This window comes from Solenopsis invicta, chromosome 3 (genome assembly GCF_016802725.1).
Source record: "Solenopsis invicta isolate M01_SB chromosome 3, UNIL_Sinv_3.0, whole genome shotgun sequence".
Taxonomy (NCBI): Eukaryota; Metazoa; Arthropoda; class Insecta; order Hymenoptera; family Formicidae; genus Solenopsis; species Solenopsis invicta.
Genome location: NC_052666.1, coordinates 26,416,141 through 26,432,163, shown reverse-complemented (window position 1 = coordinate 26,432,163; position 16,023 = coordinate 26,416,141). Strand labels below are relative to the sequence as shown.

Here is a 16,023-nt window from a genome sequence, read left to right as displayed (position 1 = left end):
TCAATTTTGAGAGTATTAAACACTATGAGTGATACAAAAAAACTGTATAGTCGTGAGCTAAAAGGTTGCAACACATTTTCTTCGATTGTTTTTGAAATGTAGACTTGTTCATCAAACGGCGAACGTCATTGGTTTTTACCTGTGGATCCAACCAATTAAGCATCAAACCATCTACCATCAAAGAAAATGTGTTGCAACCTTTTAGCTCACGACTATACAGTGGGAAGAAAGGTAGCCGTGATTCGTCTGAATGTGCTTCTCAACGTACTATTAAAGGAAGAAAGCCATTGAATCGATAGGTATTAGAGAAGGCAACTGAGAGCGTGTGCACCTCTGCGAAAAAGCTGAAGTCTTCAAATGAAGAATACGATGTACATGTTTCTTCGTCCTTTGAGTATCGCTTTATCGATTTTCTCACTGTATTTTCCACGTTATCTCAGATATTAATATATATAAGCAGTGCAAAATAAATATTACATTTATTGATCAAAGTAAGAAAGATTTAGGCTATAAAATTGCAGTGAACTGTAAAGGATGCGGACCAACTGTTATTAATGGAGTTCCTCTAATTGAACAAACTGCTCATGATATAAATCATCGTATCGTGTTTGCTATGAGACTACTTGGCATCGGCCTAAACGGCATTACTAAATTTTGCGCCTTTATGAACTTACCGCATCCAATTTTTCAATCTTTTTATGACACTGTTATAAAAAATATTTCCGTCGCTACTGCAGCTGTTTGTGAGAGGTCAATAAAAAATGCAGCTATCGAGGAAAATAGACTTAATGAAGAAAACACATGGGGAAAACACTGGCTTGACAGTATCCGGCGATGGATCTTAGTGCAAAAGAGGCGTTTTTTTTCTTTATTTGGAATTACTACGTTAATCGGCTGGTATACACATAAAGTTTTAGATGTGATTGTTAAATCAAAATATTGTAAAGGATGCGAATTCTGGGAAAAGAGAAAAAAAACACTGCTGAATATGACGAATAGCTAGAAAATCATGCAAACGAATGCCAAGCGAACCACGAGGAATCTTCCGGCAAAATAGAAGCTGACTCAGTCATCGAAATGTTTTCTCGTTCCGAAGAGTTACATGGCCTGAAATATCACTGTTATGTAGGTGACGGCGATAGTAAGACGTTTAAGGGCATGTTAGATAGTGAACCTTACGACGATTTGACTGTGTCCAAAAAAGAATGCGTAAGCCATGTTCAAAAACGCATGGGGACCCGTCTGCGCAACTTAAAAGAAAATACGAAAAGCCTCGATGGCAAGGATAAATTAACTGGAAAACTTATTGATGAACTGTCAGTTTATTATGGCTCAGCAATACAACGAAATAAGGATTCCATTGAAGATATGAGGAAAGAAATATGGGCGACAATTTATCACAAAATTTCCACCGATAGTAAGCCGCAGCATGATTACTGTCCTACCGGCGAAAATTCGTGATGCTCGTATGAAAAAGCAAAGGCCACTAATAAACTCTCTGATTACAAACACGAGCCAAAATGTAGATGTATTCAAAGCTGTACAGCCGATTTATAAAGAATTTAGTAGCGATGAGTTACTCACAAGATGTATAGGAAGCTTTACACAAAATTGTAACGAGAGTTTCAACGCTACAATATGGTCGATGGCTCCAAAATCCTATTCAAGTGGCAAAGACATTTTAGATATAGCAACAAACTTGGCTGTTTGCTATTATAATTATGGCTACAATGGTCTAATAAAAATGATGCAAGTCTTGAACCTCATGGTGGGCCCTACTTGTCATCATTTTTGCCAAGAATCGGATGCGCGACGCGTCGCACTTGCCGAGTGCAGTTTCACCCACGAAGCAAAAGAGGCCAGAATATCATTATTAGCATCAAGAAAGGAATATAATGAGGCTGCTGAATTCGTGGAAGGACAGCTTTATGGGGATAGCTATATTGACGAATAAAAAATATTTGTAATAAAGCCCTCTAAGTTTTTTTTATATAAAGTTATTCATTTACCCACAATAAATTCCCGAATACTTAGGTATTATTTTAGGGCCTCAGAGGTGGTGCTACCCCTTAAATATGTGAGAAAATTCACTTATCGGTGAATTTCGCGAAGCAATTAAAGAGTAGCAAAGAACTGAGTGGATAAGCTTCTTTCCTTTTACCATCCATAAAACGCCTACTTTGCGTTTATGCTTTTTTTACCGTACAACTTTTGTAAAAATATCAGCGCGCTTTATTTATATATATCTGATTACGTTCCGTCATGCCTTTCTGTTTGCTATTATTACAATTACATTTTCTCCTGTCTACAATTTCTGTTTAGTCATACTCATTCTGGCGGATCTTATCCCGAATAATAAAATAGATTCCTTTCTCCGTCCTGCCTTCTCTCGCCGCCTCTTTCGTGTCTCTCTCTTTCTCTCTCTCGCTGCCTACCACCGCAGATGGCTGTCACTGTTCCACTTTACGGGAGCGCGATTTCCCGAGATATCCTCTACCTACTATACTACTACACACCACCTCCGCCGCCTCCTCCTGCCGTCTCCCCCACCGTTTCTTTCTCGACTGCTCACCGCGGTATGCCAACCTTCCACTCTACCATATTTCTCTCGCGTACTCGCACGAAGCGGCGGCAGGAGGTGGTGGTAGTGGAGGTGGATGGATCCGCGCTGCGGCCCCCACGAACGCCTACGAGAGCAACGTATACAGGCGGTTTCAGGAGGATAGGTCGATACTTCGGGGAGCCACGGCTGGAGCCGTGGGGTTATCGGTACTCAGGCAAATCCGGGGAGGACCTTTCTTCCCTTCGCCGGAAATTCCATGGAATCCTATTTAAGTTAGCAGAACTTTATTTCTCTTCTGGATTTTAAATTAGTACCGCTGGGTTTTTTTTAAGTAAAGAATACGAAGTGATTGATAAAATATACGCGAGGTACACATCAAGAGAAATATCAACCAATCGTTTAGTTAAACAGTGCTCAAGTAAATTTTGCAATTACTGGTACCAAACACTTAGTTATATTTTATAAATCACTTGGTTGTATAAAAACAATTGTTTGCTTAAGCTACAAATTGTTTGGTCAAAACAATTATATAATTTATTATAGGTATGATTACAACTGTAAAATTTATTTGATCACTATTCAACAAAACGTTTGGTCTACCAATATGTATAAATGAAAGTTTTCAAACATTCACTTTTGTTGTACGATACTCCTCTTTATGCGTGCTATATGTATCGATATGCATCGCGTAAATATTTAAGTTTAGATAAATATGGCGATTTACGCGTTGAATATTTTAACATACTGATTTGAAGTAGCACAAAAGATCGGGGAAAAAAATATCTGCGTCGGGAAACTTGAGAAACTGCGCAACTGATAAGATAAATAGAATGACAACGCTGTGTTATTGTGAGAAAAAAAAAGGTTTCGAAAAACGCGTATCCAATTTCAAATAATCTCGTAAAAATGTAAGCACATCGTGATGTGATAATAAGGATCGAGTGGCAGATTACCATCTCAAATTTAGCGTTTCAGCATTTTTAACGTTTTAGCATAGAGATAAGACGTAATGAATGAATAATCGCCACGGAGTTATTCAAGCTTCGAAAAGACTTTCAACCTGAATACACCCGGTAAACTTGCGACACACGCGCGTAAGAATACCTATATGTTTTTTTTATCTAGAACAGCAAACGAAGAAAACGATAAGATCGTCATTTCGTGTCTCATCCTCTCGAATGCTCCAAGTTCTTCGAAGCGAGAACTCTTGTTTTGTTTGAATACAACAGTATCTAAAGATAAAGGGATTATCTATTCAGGAATTAATAATTGTTATTGTTTTTTTTTATTCTGGCCCTACCAATCGAAATACGCCAAATAATTCATTTTTTTCACACACAGATAATCCTTCGCTGAAAGAAATATTTGATGAGATAGACCAAAACGTTTAGTTAAAAAGTGATTAAATAAATTTTATAGTTATAATTACTACATATGTAGTTGTTTTGATCAAACAATCTGTACAATAAAAAAAAGTTTTTTATATTCAAGTAAATATATTTATTTTAACATTATAAATCAATATTAACTATAATAGTAAAGAACAATTTATTTTTAAATTTAGAAAATATTTTTTTAAATCAAAAGGAATTTCATAAGGAAGTGATGATGAAAATAAATATACTTGAACATAATTTTTTTCAGTATGGCCTTAACCAAACAATTGTTTTTATACAACTTATAAGCAAACGGTTCGTTAAATGTAACTGAGCTTGTAGTACCAGTAACTGCAAAATTTATTTCATCACTGTTTAACTAAACGTTTGGTCTATCTCACCAAGTATTTCTCTAATGCTTCAAATGATAGACGCGACGCTCTGTTTCCTTCATTTTTTGCCGAGCATCGAACTCTACCGTCTCTGAGACACCCGGTATATCGCACACACCGGGTGTATGTGCACTTTGTCCCTCTCTTTCGCTCTTTTCTTCCTCTTCCTCCTCCTCTTCTCGGCGTCCAAAAGTGCACCGGCACGAAGGACGAGTCTGCACACGTTCATTCGTTCTCTCTACCCGGGTCTCTATTCTGCCTTCCCTTCCTCTCTCCTGCCCCTATCCCCGCCTTCTCTCTCTCTCTCCCTCTCTCTCTCACTCTTTCTCGCTCTCGTACTCTCTTTCTCTTCTTTCTTTACGGAGCCGGAGCATGGGGCGAGGTCCGATTCGAACGCACGTCGCGCTCGTGGGAAAAATAGAAGCGACAGAGCGGGACACGCACCGCGTCGTCGTCCGGGCGTCGTCGCGACGACGGCTCTCCTTGGTTTCCACCTTTGAGACGTCACCACGAGACAACAACGCTGGGGAGCGGTGCACACGTTGCGATCGCGCTTGCTCGCTCGCGAAAGACGAGGCTCCGTGCACGTCGCCGGATATCACGAACGTTTCAGCTGACCGACGATAATTCCTCGTGATTCATCCCACGGTTTTACGTTTCTTTACGTTCGGCCTGGTGTCTCTCCGCCTCGGTTCACCGAGTCGCGCGTTCCGTCTCGTTTCGTTTCCACGCGCGGAGAGCGTGATAAAGCCGATGGCGGTCAAGAGGCGAGGACGCATTTTTGCCCGGTTGCGAAGGAAAAAATCGAGAGAAGGAACGCGAAGCGCTGGAAAAAGAATTTGTTTTTCGAAAAACTAAAATATTTACTGCGATACGTTCAACTAAATATTAAGTGGGTTTAGTTAAAAATAAATAGTGTACATTGAGAGAAAAAAATTACATTAAATTGCAATAAATATTTGTTTGAATAGTTGCAATCGAAATATTTACCTACGGTACACAAATATTTACTAAAAAAAAACATAATAGTTAAATTAGTTCTTGTACTAAATAAATATTTACATTTAGTAAATATTTCATTGCAACTATTCAAATATTTATTAAAATTTAATTATTCTTCGTTCAGTGTAGGAACTCTCAATAATTACAAGTAATTTAAAAATTAATGTAGTCGTTTCAAGATTGTTTAAAATTAAACCGCCTGAATCGCACCTTAATAACTGCGTTTAACTTTCATGTGCCCACCTTATTTGTGTATAATTTAGTTAATTTTTAATAAAGAAATGTTAAAGATCGACAAATGAATTGTACGAATGAATTATACCTTTTCTAGTGCAACTAAATAATCGTTGAACCAACCTAACATTTACTCAAACGTACCAAACTAAATATTTTACTTTTTTGATAAATAATTTTTTCTCAGTGCAGGCGATCTGTCTTTGAGAAAAAAGCGTGTAAAACATTACGCAGCAACGGAGCAAGCGTAATATCCATTGTCAAATCATGCGACTTTAACCGTCGCTCATATGATTTTACACACTTTTTTCCCATAGCATGTAACTGAATTTTACGCTACGTTTCCCGGTGTTTTTCCAGCAAGCCTCTCCTTCTGTCGGAATGTGATTGTTGTCGGAATGTAATTGTCTCGATTTAAGAGCGAGAAGCGTAAAAAGACGCAGTTAAAACCTAAGGTACGATCGAGATCTCCGATCTATTCTTCTCGGCTCTCTTGTACTTTCTCTTCAAACACCTCTTCTCGAATGCGAACTTTTGTCCTTTTTTTTCCCCCCTCGCCTTAAAAGCCTATCTCGAGATGTAACAAGCCACACGAGAGAAACAGACGAAGTCAATCGTGAGAAATAAAAAAGGCCGTGATCTCTCGCAAATATATGTTTCTGTTATTAATTAAACGATTATCACATCCTGTTATCCGTGTTTCTCTGTTTGCTCCACTTAAAAGGCGAACAGCTTACGCGAATTTAACCTCTAAAAAAACAAAACAAAAAAAAACAGGAGAATCAAGGTCACGATTTCGGCGAGTTCGGGAGCCCGCTATAGGTATCCACCAGTATCCACGCAGTATTCCCCGCAAGCCGAAATCGCGCCGAGAGGTAAGAAAGGAAAAGACAGGGGAGGGGGGAGCATCCTCACTCACCTCTCACGATGCAGCAGGCAGATGCGCTCCTTGGCGACCTTCAACTTCTTGGAGATGATCTTCTTGAGATTCTCCACGGTGTCGTTGCGGTCCACCGCGAGCTCGAACTGGCCGCCGGTGGTCGGCGTGATGCACACGGTGATCTCGTCCTTGTCGAGCGCGGTGGCCGCGTTAGCCGCAGCCACGCAGCCACACCCCGGCTGCGGTGACGGCGGCAGCTGCGGCGTCGTCGTCGTCGCCGGACAGGAAACAGTGACAGCGGCAGCGTCGCGCGGCTCCGGGGACGCGGCTCTCATCATAGCGTTCCGATCACGACACTCGACGGGATCGACGGCGGCGTCGCCGCCGACGGTTGGGGCGGCGGATGACGCGGGGGCGGCACTCGCGTCGTCATCGTCGATCGTCCGCATCTTTGAGGTGGTGGTGGTGGTAGTGGTGGTGCCGCCGCCGCCGCCGCCGCTGCTGCTGCTGCTGCTGCTGCTGCTGCTAGCGTCGTCGCTCTCGCTTCCATCGCCGCTGCTACGTCCGACGTTCGCGGTGGGCCCGCGGTGTCGTCCATCCTGCCACGGTGCCGGAGGAGACGAAGGGTGGGGAACACTATACCGTCGATCGAGGCGGCACTGGCACTGGCACGACAATAACGAGAATAAGAAACTTTTTTTGATCATGCACGAGGACAACGGGACGCGACGAGGCAAGGACGAAGACGTCGACCCGTCTCGCGCTCCGCGACTAGCGCTTTCCGCCGCTACGCGCTCGCGTGTATGCCTCTCCGTCTGCTGTTCCTGCTGCTGCCGTCGCCGCCGCCGCCGCCGCCCGCCTCCTCTTTCTCCCTCTTCTGCTTTCCCTCTTTCCGCGCCCGTCCCCGCTGACTTCTTCTTCTTCACCTTCCTCCCCCTCTCGCCTCGTTCGAGAGACCTAGCGCTCCCCTACGTGGGTACGCCGCGTACGTCGTCGTCACCGCCGTCTATATGCATGCACCTGCACCTGCACTCCTCCCGGCGTCCCACCGCCGCCGCCGCCGCCGCCGCTCTTCCTCCTTCCGCTCCGCGCGCCACGCACGGAGAAGCGTCGGACGAACGAAGGCAGCCGGCACCCTGAAGAGAGCGGCCGTCGTGGCGGTGCGCGCACGCGGCAAAGAGGAGGTGGCGGACAACAACGCGACGGACGAACGAAAGGCGCGCGAGGCAAGAGGGGAGGTGAAGGAGATTGGAGCAAGGGCGCGAGGGAACGAGGGGAGACGACGACTGGTGGGGGATTATATGCGGCGCGAGAGAGGAGAGCGGAATTCGTGCGGCGCGTCCGCACGGTGTCCTGTACGAAGGAGATCGGCAACGGAGGAAAAACGGAGGCGGCGATGGCAACGCGATCGATAAGCAGCGCGCGATAAAGTATTCGCCAAGACCACGCTAGTCTCGGAAAAGAACACTGATCGTTTCGTTTCTCCTCCTACTCCTGCACCTTCTCGGCACGCTGTGCGACACACCACGTACATACAAGTCGTACAACGCGACGAGTCTCTTTCTCTCCCTTTTCCTCCCCACCTCGCGCTCTTCCTTCTGTCCTTTCTCCCCTACGAACAACCAGACTTCGTGTACCTTCTTTCTTCCTTTCTCTGTCTGGCGCCTCTTCTCTCTTCTGCGAGATCCTTCGTCCTTTTCTCTCTCTCTCTCTCGTATACGAGCAGTTCGCCTATCCCACGCGCTCCCGCACACTCCACGTATATTCACGACACGCACGATACGCACGACATACGCATCACACGACCCGCCCTCGAGCGCTCGAATCCTGCGACTAGCAACCGAAAACCGGAGCCCCGGAGCTTCTGCTAGATTCCCAGACCCGGCGGTCGCTGTACCCGTTCCACGCACGGAGCACGGAGCGAATACGCGGTCGAAGTTGCACGACGCGAGCCGAGTCGAGCCGAGCGCGATCGCGCAGCCGAAGTGGCGCGACGTGAGCCGAGTAGTGCCGAACGCGACCGCGCGGCTTATCCAAATTGATCATCACTTCAATTCAACTTTAATTAACTTTAATCAATTTGTACTTATGTTTCATTAATATGATTAGAATTGTTAATTTTTCATTGCTTAACGTAGAGAGTTAGAACGAATAAGAAGTAATATAATTAAAAAATTTGTTGTAAATAATTATATGGTTAAACCAATCGCTGTTTATCAAACAGCATTTATTAATTGCTGTTAAGCATAAGTTTCTTACTGTTGAGAGCAGGAACTGAAAGAGCGTCCTAAATATATTTTAAAGCAATTATGCAAATTCGTTATTTTTCACTAATTTATTCAATATCTTAATTAATTAAAAATTCATAAATAAGATAATCTACAATATATTTTTCTTATAAAATATTGCTTTTGTTTTGCAATACTCAAACGCGAATGTATGTCTTGATTTCGTAGAAATTTCTCTGAAAATTAAAACAGAAAAAAAATGAGAAGAATAGCGAGAATGGGGAAAAAAGAATAGAAAAATTTTGATAATCTAGACCCGTAAATAAATTAGAAAAAAGAATGTAAAAATAAAAAACCGTTGCATTTATAGCTTAAAAATACAGGTCATTAAAAAACATGAAAAAAATTTGCTTTACTGTTGTCAAATAATATCTTTTCACTTGAATGACATCCAAAGAACCTTAAGAAATTTGTTTAATCAATTTTTTTTAGCAAAAATATAATTTTATCTCATTAATTGTGAAAATTAATAAAAATTAAATTTTCAAAATTATTAAATTTCTTTTAAATTTTAAATTTCTTGACTATGAAAGGGTTATAAAAAATTTTTGTAAAAGTGTGATAAACCAAACAACATTGTTAATTACTTGCACACGTATCTGATTAGAAAAATCTCTTTATTTGTCACAAAATATCTTTGCACTTTTTAACTTCATAGAAACTTTAGCTAAGAAAATATTTTGATTTTGGTTTTTATTCGTCTTTGAACTTATTAATAAGTTCAAGTTGGACTTATTAATAATAAGTCCAAGTAACCATTGTGTTTTCTTATAATTATAGCGAACTATTGAGGAAGTATCTCAAAGTACAATAAAACATTATTAATTCTGTTAAGATATGTATATACGAATATATTATAAAGCAGAATTATAAAGTTTCTCCTAAATACCAACGGAAGCGATATCACTTGTAATAACTTTTAACGGAGAAAAAAGTCTGCAATTGCAATATATGGAAGAAAGAGAATCGCAATTGGTTCCTCAAAGTGTTCCTTTATACATATGCTTTAACGATTTTAATTTACTCTGCAATTATAATAATTTTTTATCATAGCATCCTCCTATTGTTGAACAATTTCGTTATGATTTTTTAGGCTTGATTTACATATATCCAAGACATATGTGCGATCTATACATAATGGTAATAATTACATTCTTATAAATCGTATTTTATAGTAAATCCTGTCATGTACATATACATGTACATGTACATATACACTTTTTCTCCAATATGATACAACTGTTAGTAAATTCTCGCACGATTTTAAAAATTCTAACCTTACATATATCATTTACATTGTTTAGTTTGGCAAGTATCTGCTAAATAGAAAGACAATTTATCACTGGTAATTAAAATTTACACTGGAAACCTCTAAACACTATAAAAAATCGAATATATTTACAATACCTCAAAGAAGGATCTAAAAGTATCGTATCATTTATGCTGATATTACATACATTTCAAGCTTTTAAGTTTTGTTCAATAATATATTATCAAAAATATATTGATCAAAATATTGATTAAAAAATATGTCGTTCTGCACGACAGATTTAATTGCATATCTGCTTGAAAAAATTCGTGATAGAGCCGAAAATGACCACAATAACGCGGTTTATTTTCATTTCACGTACCTATTTGTGTATAGTACATACAATCCTATATATTGCATATACATTCTACGTAAAGGCATCTTGTGCACTATATGTAATATTCAATAACACTAAACTTTCTCGTGGTAATTAAATTGCACTTTATCTATTAAAATTACTAAATATATGAAATTTTATCTATTAAATTGCAAGAATTGTTGAATAATCGTTAAATGGAAAAAAAAAGACTAAGATGTCCCTTGCATGCAGGCATATTTTCGTGTATGCAAGGGACACAAGAATTCACGATCCGAATTCTATCGTATCTTGTTCGATAGGCTTGAACTCGAAACTCCCCCGACCGTCCATGTGTAAGTAGTACTACAAACAGTAAATAGAAAGTTAAGCAATGATAAATAAAATAACATAAAAGAGTTGTATGATCAACAATCATACCTCGTGATGCTTCCAAAGGGAGCGACGATGCGAGACCGTGAACAGCGTGATGTTTTCTTGTCTACAGTATCTATACATGGAATCCTCGACGTCAACGCTGACAGCACTCGTGCACTCGTCCAAGATCGCAAATTGCGGTTTATGATAAAACAGCCGAGCCATCTTTGTAAATAAATTAAAAAGATTATTAAGTACTAGTGTCATGATACAATACTGATACAGCAAAAAATATAATGTTATTGTACTGTTTAAATTAGTTTAAAGCATCGATAGGATAATTTTATAATTGCAACAAGGTGCACAATCATAAATAAGATTAAATTATTTCACAAACTGATAAGTGCCAGTAAGCGCAAGAGAAAATAGAAAAGGGACTCACTGCTATACGTTGCTTCTCGCCACCCGATAAGACGTCCATCCAATCGGCCACCGCATCCCAACCCTGTTCTTCACTGTTAACGAGATTTTCCCTTTCTAACAGATGAGTCAATTGTACTAGCTCCAAGAACTTCTTGAGGTCTTCATCGTTAGCGTTACCGCGTCTCTTCATCTCCTCCTTCGTGTGGGGATATATGACCTGGTCTCTCAATGTGCCTAACGTCATGTAAGGACGTTGCGGAATGTAAAAGAGTTTACCACGCGGTGGTTTCGTAATGGTTCCAGACCAGACTGGCCACAGCTAAACATTAAAATTTTTAAAATCAACATTAGACATATATAGATCTGCAAAAGTTATCACACCTATTCTTATGGATAATATAGAACTTTTAATTTATCATTCTCTATATCAAAACTAACTTTCTTAACATCTATAAAAGATATTAAAAGTCAAACAAATTTCGATATAATTTAATCGATATTGACATTGAAATTAGTGCACAAAGATATGAAACATCATAATGACATCAGGTCTTTATGAATTGACTATAACACAATATGCGAGAACGACATAGATAACAGGATACATACTTCACCGAGAATCCTAAACATGGAGCTCTTGCCGCAGCCATTCGGACCGCAAACCAGCACATTCATCCCCGATTTCACTTCAAACGACAGCTCCTTGATGAGCACGTCTCCATTCGGCGTCACCAAAGGAACATTCTCAAATCGTATAATATTGTCGCGCGGCACAATCCTGCCATTACCGGGACTACCGATTAAGTTGTCCTTGTAATCCGAAATCATCGTTCTCTCGTATTTCCCGGTGTTTAAGTCGTCGAGAACCTTCTTGATCTCGGTGACCCGCGCCGTGAATCCCGCCAACCGCGTCAATTCCCTGCCGGCCAGCACCAGTCGGCCAATAGCCTCGGCCAGCTTCACTAACATCCGACCATACGTGTAGTACGATTTGAACCTATGATTGGGTGTGCCAGAGAGTATGGGATGGTTCTCCTGGAAAAAGGGTATGCTCACCGCGTAGAATCCAATCACGCTTGCAAAATCTAAGAAGAGATAATAGCGAAAAATCAGAAAATTAGTTATAGATAAACCACGATATGCGCGCCATTAACATAATTATCACTATGTAAATTACGTCTTACATTTTGCAATGAAATTATCTACGACACCCATCAAGACCTTAAATTCCAAGAATTTACGAAGATGAGTCACCTACAAAAAAAAACAGGAGAAATAAGTGATATTAATAAGTGATATTAATAAAATATAAATAATATTTGGAAATACACTTACGAGTTTGTGAAAGCTAGTTAACAACGTCAGTTTTTCTCTGTTATTTCCTCCATAAAACGCTATCTCCTCCGAGTTGACGATCAATCTTGAATTAATGTGACGATACTCTCCTTCCAGCCGCTGCTCTTTGACCGTCATTGTCCCGATAGGTTTGCGAAGATGAGTCAAAAAAGTGCCCGCTACTACCAGGTACGAAAGTATCAAGAGTGGGGTCTACAAAAAGTGGGAAAAATGACATTTTTTGTAATAATAAAATGTAAATTATTCTTAAATGAAATAAATATTTATGCTACGCTCACCTGCCCGCCAAGAGTAGTTGTTAATCTATATACGTAAAGTCCAATGTCCAAAACAGGTTTCGCTATGTTGCTATAAAGATCAGTACAGCTTTCGCAAAATTTATCGACATCTGTAGTTAATAGCTGATCTGGATTCGCAATCCGGGTATCCAGATTACTCATTTTGTAGTACGTGTAGCCTCTGTGGGAAAGAGAAAAAAATTAGCTCTTAAATATTCAAGATATGTTTTAACTTTTAATATATCTTAAACGTAAATAAATGCTATTTCAATTTCTAACTTATTTAACTCATGAATTATTAAACGAAAGCAATGTTGCTGATATCAGTGACAAGGCATATTTTGCGAAATTATGAATACACATGTATTGATAACAAATGCATTAATGGCAGGTCTGCTGTTTCATAAATGAGAAATTGGAATAATCGCATTTCCGATATTGATATAAATCAGACCAAACAGAGTTTGAATTAACAAAGAAATATGTATCAGCTACTTACTTAAGATAATGATCCAGCAAATAACGCGTAATATTTGTACGCAACCTCAACTTCATTTCGCATATACCATACTTTAGTATGTTGGTCACAACTGCGATCTAAATTAATATTACATGGAACGTTAACATATGATCAATTTTTTTCCTTATTGACTAAGCTAAGAATATGCTGCTTGACTGTTTAAGTAGAAAGATTATAATATGAATACTGTATTTCAAGTCGATTGTACTCCACTTACCATCGGAGTTACGCTGACCAAAGTCAGCAAATGCTGCTTGAACAATGCTCCGTCCATATTAACAATCGACCTGATGGCATAATTAATAAAAAAAATTCTACATCATGTGGACAAAACTTTTTTAAACTGCACTAATCAAAAACACTGCACGTACGTTTCTATCAGAGTGCCCTTATTGATTAGCCATAAGTCACAAAGAGTCCTGCCAACCAGTGCGGTCGCTATTAGGAGTACAAAGCCAAACTCCGGCGACAGTATACCGGGGATACCGATCTTGAGTAGCTGATACAATCTGCGGAAGAAGACGGCGTTGATCTGCGCCTTGGGGCCCTTCGGCTTCTCCTGCGGAGGTCATTTAGTCAACTGATCTGTTCTTTTCAGCTGAACTTCTTGCACGATTCGTCGTTTCTCCCTTCAGCTGAACTTCTAAAGAGACGAGATAAACCGTGCAAGAAGTTCAGCTAAAGAGACCAAGACCAAATGCAATCTCGATCTGTCTTTCACATCAGGTCACCTACCTCCTTGATGACATAGTGAATGTCGTTGCCGACGGGCCATTGACTCCTGCAAGTTTCACATCGTTACCAATCGTTACTGATCGTGAGAGACACTACGCAAGATAACGATCGATTGATGCGCAATATCTACCTGATCCGCTGCGTCCGTCTCCTTCTGCGGTTTCTCAGTATCCAGATCAGCGTGCCGATCGCGACCGTGCCGGCCAGCGTGCGTCTGGTGACGAATTTGCTAAGGGCCGGTGCCATCTCGATGGTATCAGGCTCGTTTGCGTGCACGCGTTATCAGCTGCACCGTCTTGGCGCGACGGTTGAACTATCGCGCGTGGCCTTTGGAGCATAAAGCCAGGGCCAGGACATGGATGAGTCGAACGCTAGGTATCGAGGTAGTAGTGGCAGTGGCCGGCCGAGTGGGAGGCGAGACGGAGAGAAGGAGAAAGAGAATGGCAGCTGGCAGCACGACGTCAGGCTGCCTCGCCTGACCTCGCCGTTGACTCAATCATCGGCGACGTTCTGCGACGTGGACTTTCTGCGATCACGTAATAGCGGTGCATATCGCTGTTGCACGTAATATTGTATATACCGGGGATAAAACGTACTCACGTGCCAGCCTTTCCTCTCTCCCTCACCTAGCCGTCACAAACCTGCGGTTGTCGGCGTTCTTTCTCTCTTTCTTTCTTTCTCCTTCGACATCCACGCCGGCAACGAGAGTGCAAAATACAAGTACGCGCTTCGAGTGTGCCACTCGAGATTGCAAACATCCGCCACGAGTTCGAGCGATATGCTGAAAGTCGCCGTGTTGCGCGACGACGCGGCCGAGGTCCCCAAAATGGACCATTCTATAATACAGGAGAGGCGGCGAACCCGCGTCTTTCTCTGAATCCTCTGCAGGTTTACTCTATATTGTCTCAGGAAAATGAGTTAAGTGAGAAACGCGAGAAACTGATCCTCGCGCTCATTTTCTCATGCTTACGGACTTTAAACGATTGTTTTTTCTTAATTCTCAATTGCATCATGTGCAAATTTAACTTTGCTCTATAAAAACTATATTTTTTGTTAAATGCTTATATAATTACAAAAGTTATCAAAGTAGAATGAAAAAAAGAGAATGTTGATCAGTCATGATTATTCAAAAATATACACGCATACACATGCAATATTATAATATTTATAATACTTTTTTTACTCCGATAAATATTGCCTGCAATATTTATCATCAATATCGCAGCAGACGTATCTTTTATCGAACTAATATCTTACTATCGAACTAATGTCTTACAAAATAATAACTTTCCATTGTTAATAAAACAATTTTGTAAGCGTTTCTGTCACAAAATCGCCAAGTAATGTGCTTTTTATATGTAAATTTTTCTGCAGTGAAAAAAAAAATCGTGAAATAAAAAAATTTTATTTAACACAAAAATGTTATTTACTCGGTAGGTCCTAATAGTATTTTTTACTTACAGTCTCGTTTAAAATTTATTGATTGAAATATTTATGTAGATAAAATGAAATACTTTGGATCAAATAATTTTTTCTTACAATTTTAGAATATATTGACTGTTCGATTATTTTTATATTCAAGATAATTATGAGATTTTTTCTAAAAAAATAATTTAATAATATTGTTAGTCTATGTGTAAAATCATTATTTAAATGTAAAAAAATGTAAAAGTATTACTTAAGTTAATACGTCATTTACTTAAAAGTAAATATTTTATTTAACCAGAACAAACAATGGTCTTAAGAAAATACTTTTTATTAAAAAAAAATTTTTCTGTGTAGAAACGTAAAAATTCAGAAATGGTTGTAAAATAAAATAATGATTAATCACAGAAATTTTTTTTTAACTAACCTTGGTAAAACGTTTTACATTGGCATGAAATTTATTTATCATATGTAAATTTTTTTAGGAACGTAGAAAAAGAGATGTTGAATTTTTAACTAAATTTTGGTTAAAAAATTTTCACACACACTGAGAACAAAGTAAAAACATT

The 16,023-nt window shown here is 39.8% G+C and overlaps 2 protein-coding genes across 3 annotated transcripts in view; both read right to left on the bottom strand.

Moving 5' to 3' along the window:
• LOC105207898 (midnolin-A) overlaps positions 1–7,521 on the bottom strand; it is a 47,741-nt gene extending 40,220 nt beyond the window's left edge. Inside the window, 2 exon segments of the mRNA XM_011177578.3 lie at positions 6,487–6,997; positions 7,000–7,521. Coding sequence (XP_011175880.2) covers positions 6,487–6,997; positions 7,000–7,045 — 557 coding nt within the window. The 5' untranslated portion in view covers positions 7,046–7,521.
• Positions 7,522–9,335: 1,814 nt separating this feature from the next.
• LOC105207899 (ATP-binding cassette sub-family D member 3) lies at positions 9,336–15,065 on the bottom strand. 2 transcript variants are annotated; one of them, XM_039447395.1, is made up of 13 exons: positions 14,630–15,065; positions 14,160–14,555; positions 14,030–14,075; positions 13,666–13,853; positions 13,512–13,581; positions 13,274–13,371; positions 12,775–12,955; positions 12,476–12,688; positions 12,325–12,394; positions 11,750–12,225; positions 11,160–11,459; positions 10,781–10,942; positions 9,336–10,705 (listed from the first exon to the last, which is right to left on the bottom strand). In XM_039447395.1, exons 2-13 carry the CDS (start codon positions 14,273–14,275, stop codon positions 10,628–10,630), a joined length of 1,998 nt encoding a protein of 665 aa, XP_039303329.1. In that variant the 5' UTR covers positions 14,276–14,555; positions 14,630–15,065; the 3' UTR covers positions 9,336–10,627. The 2 variants fall into 2 exon arrangements, with proteins under 2 accessions (XP_039303329.1, XP_011175883.1); XM_011177581.3 differs by having other exon boundaries at positions 14,160–15,065.
• Positions 15,066–16,023: the final 958 nt, after the last annotated feature.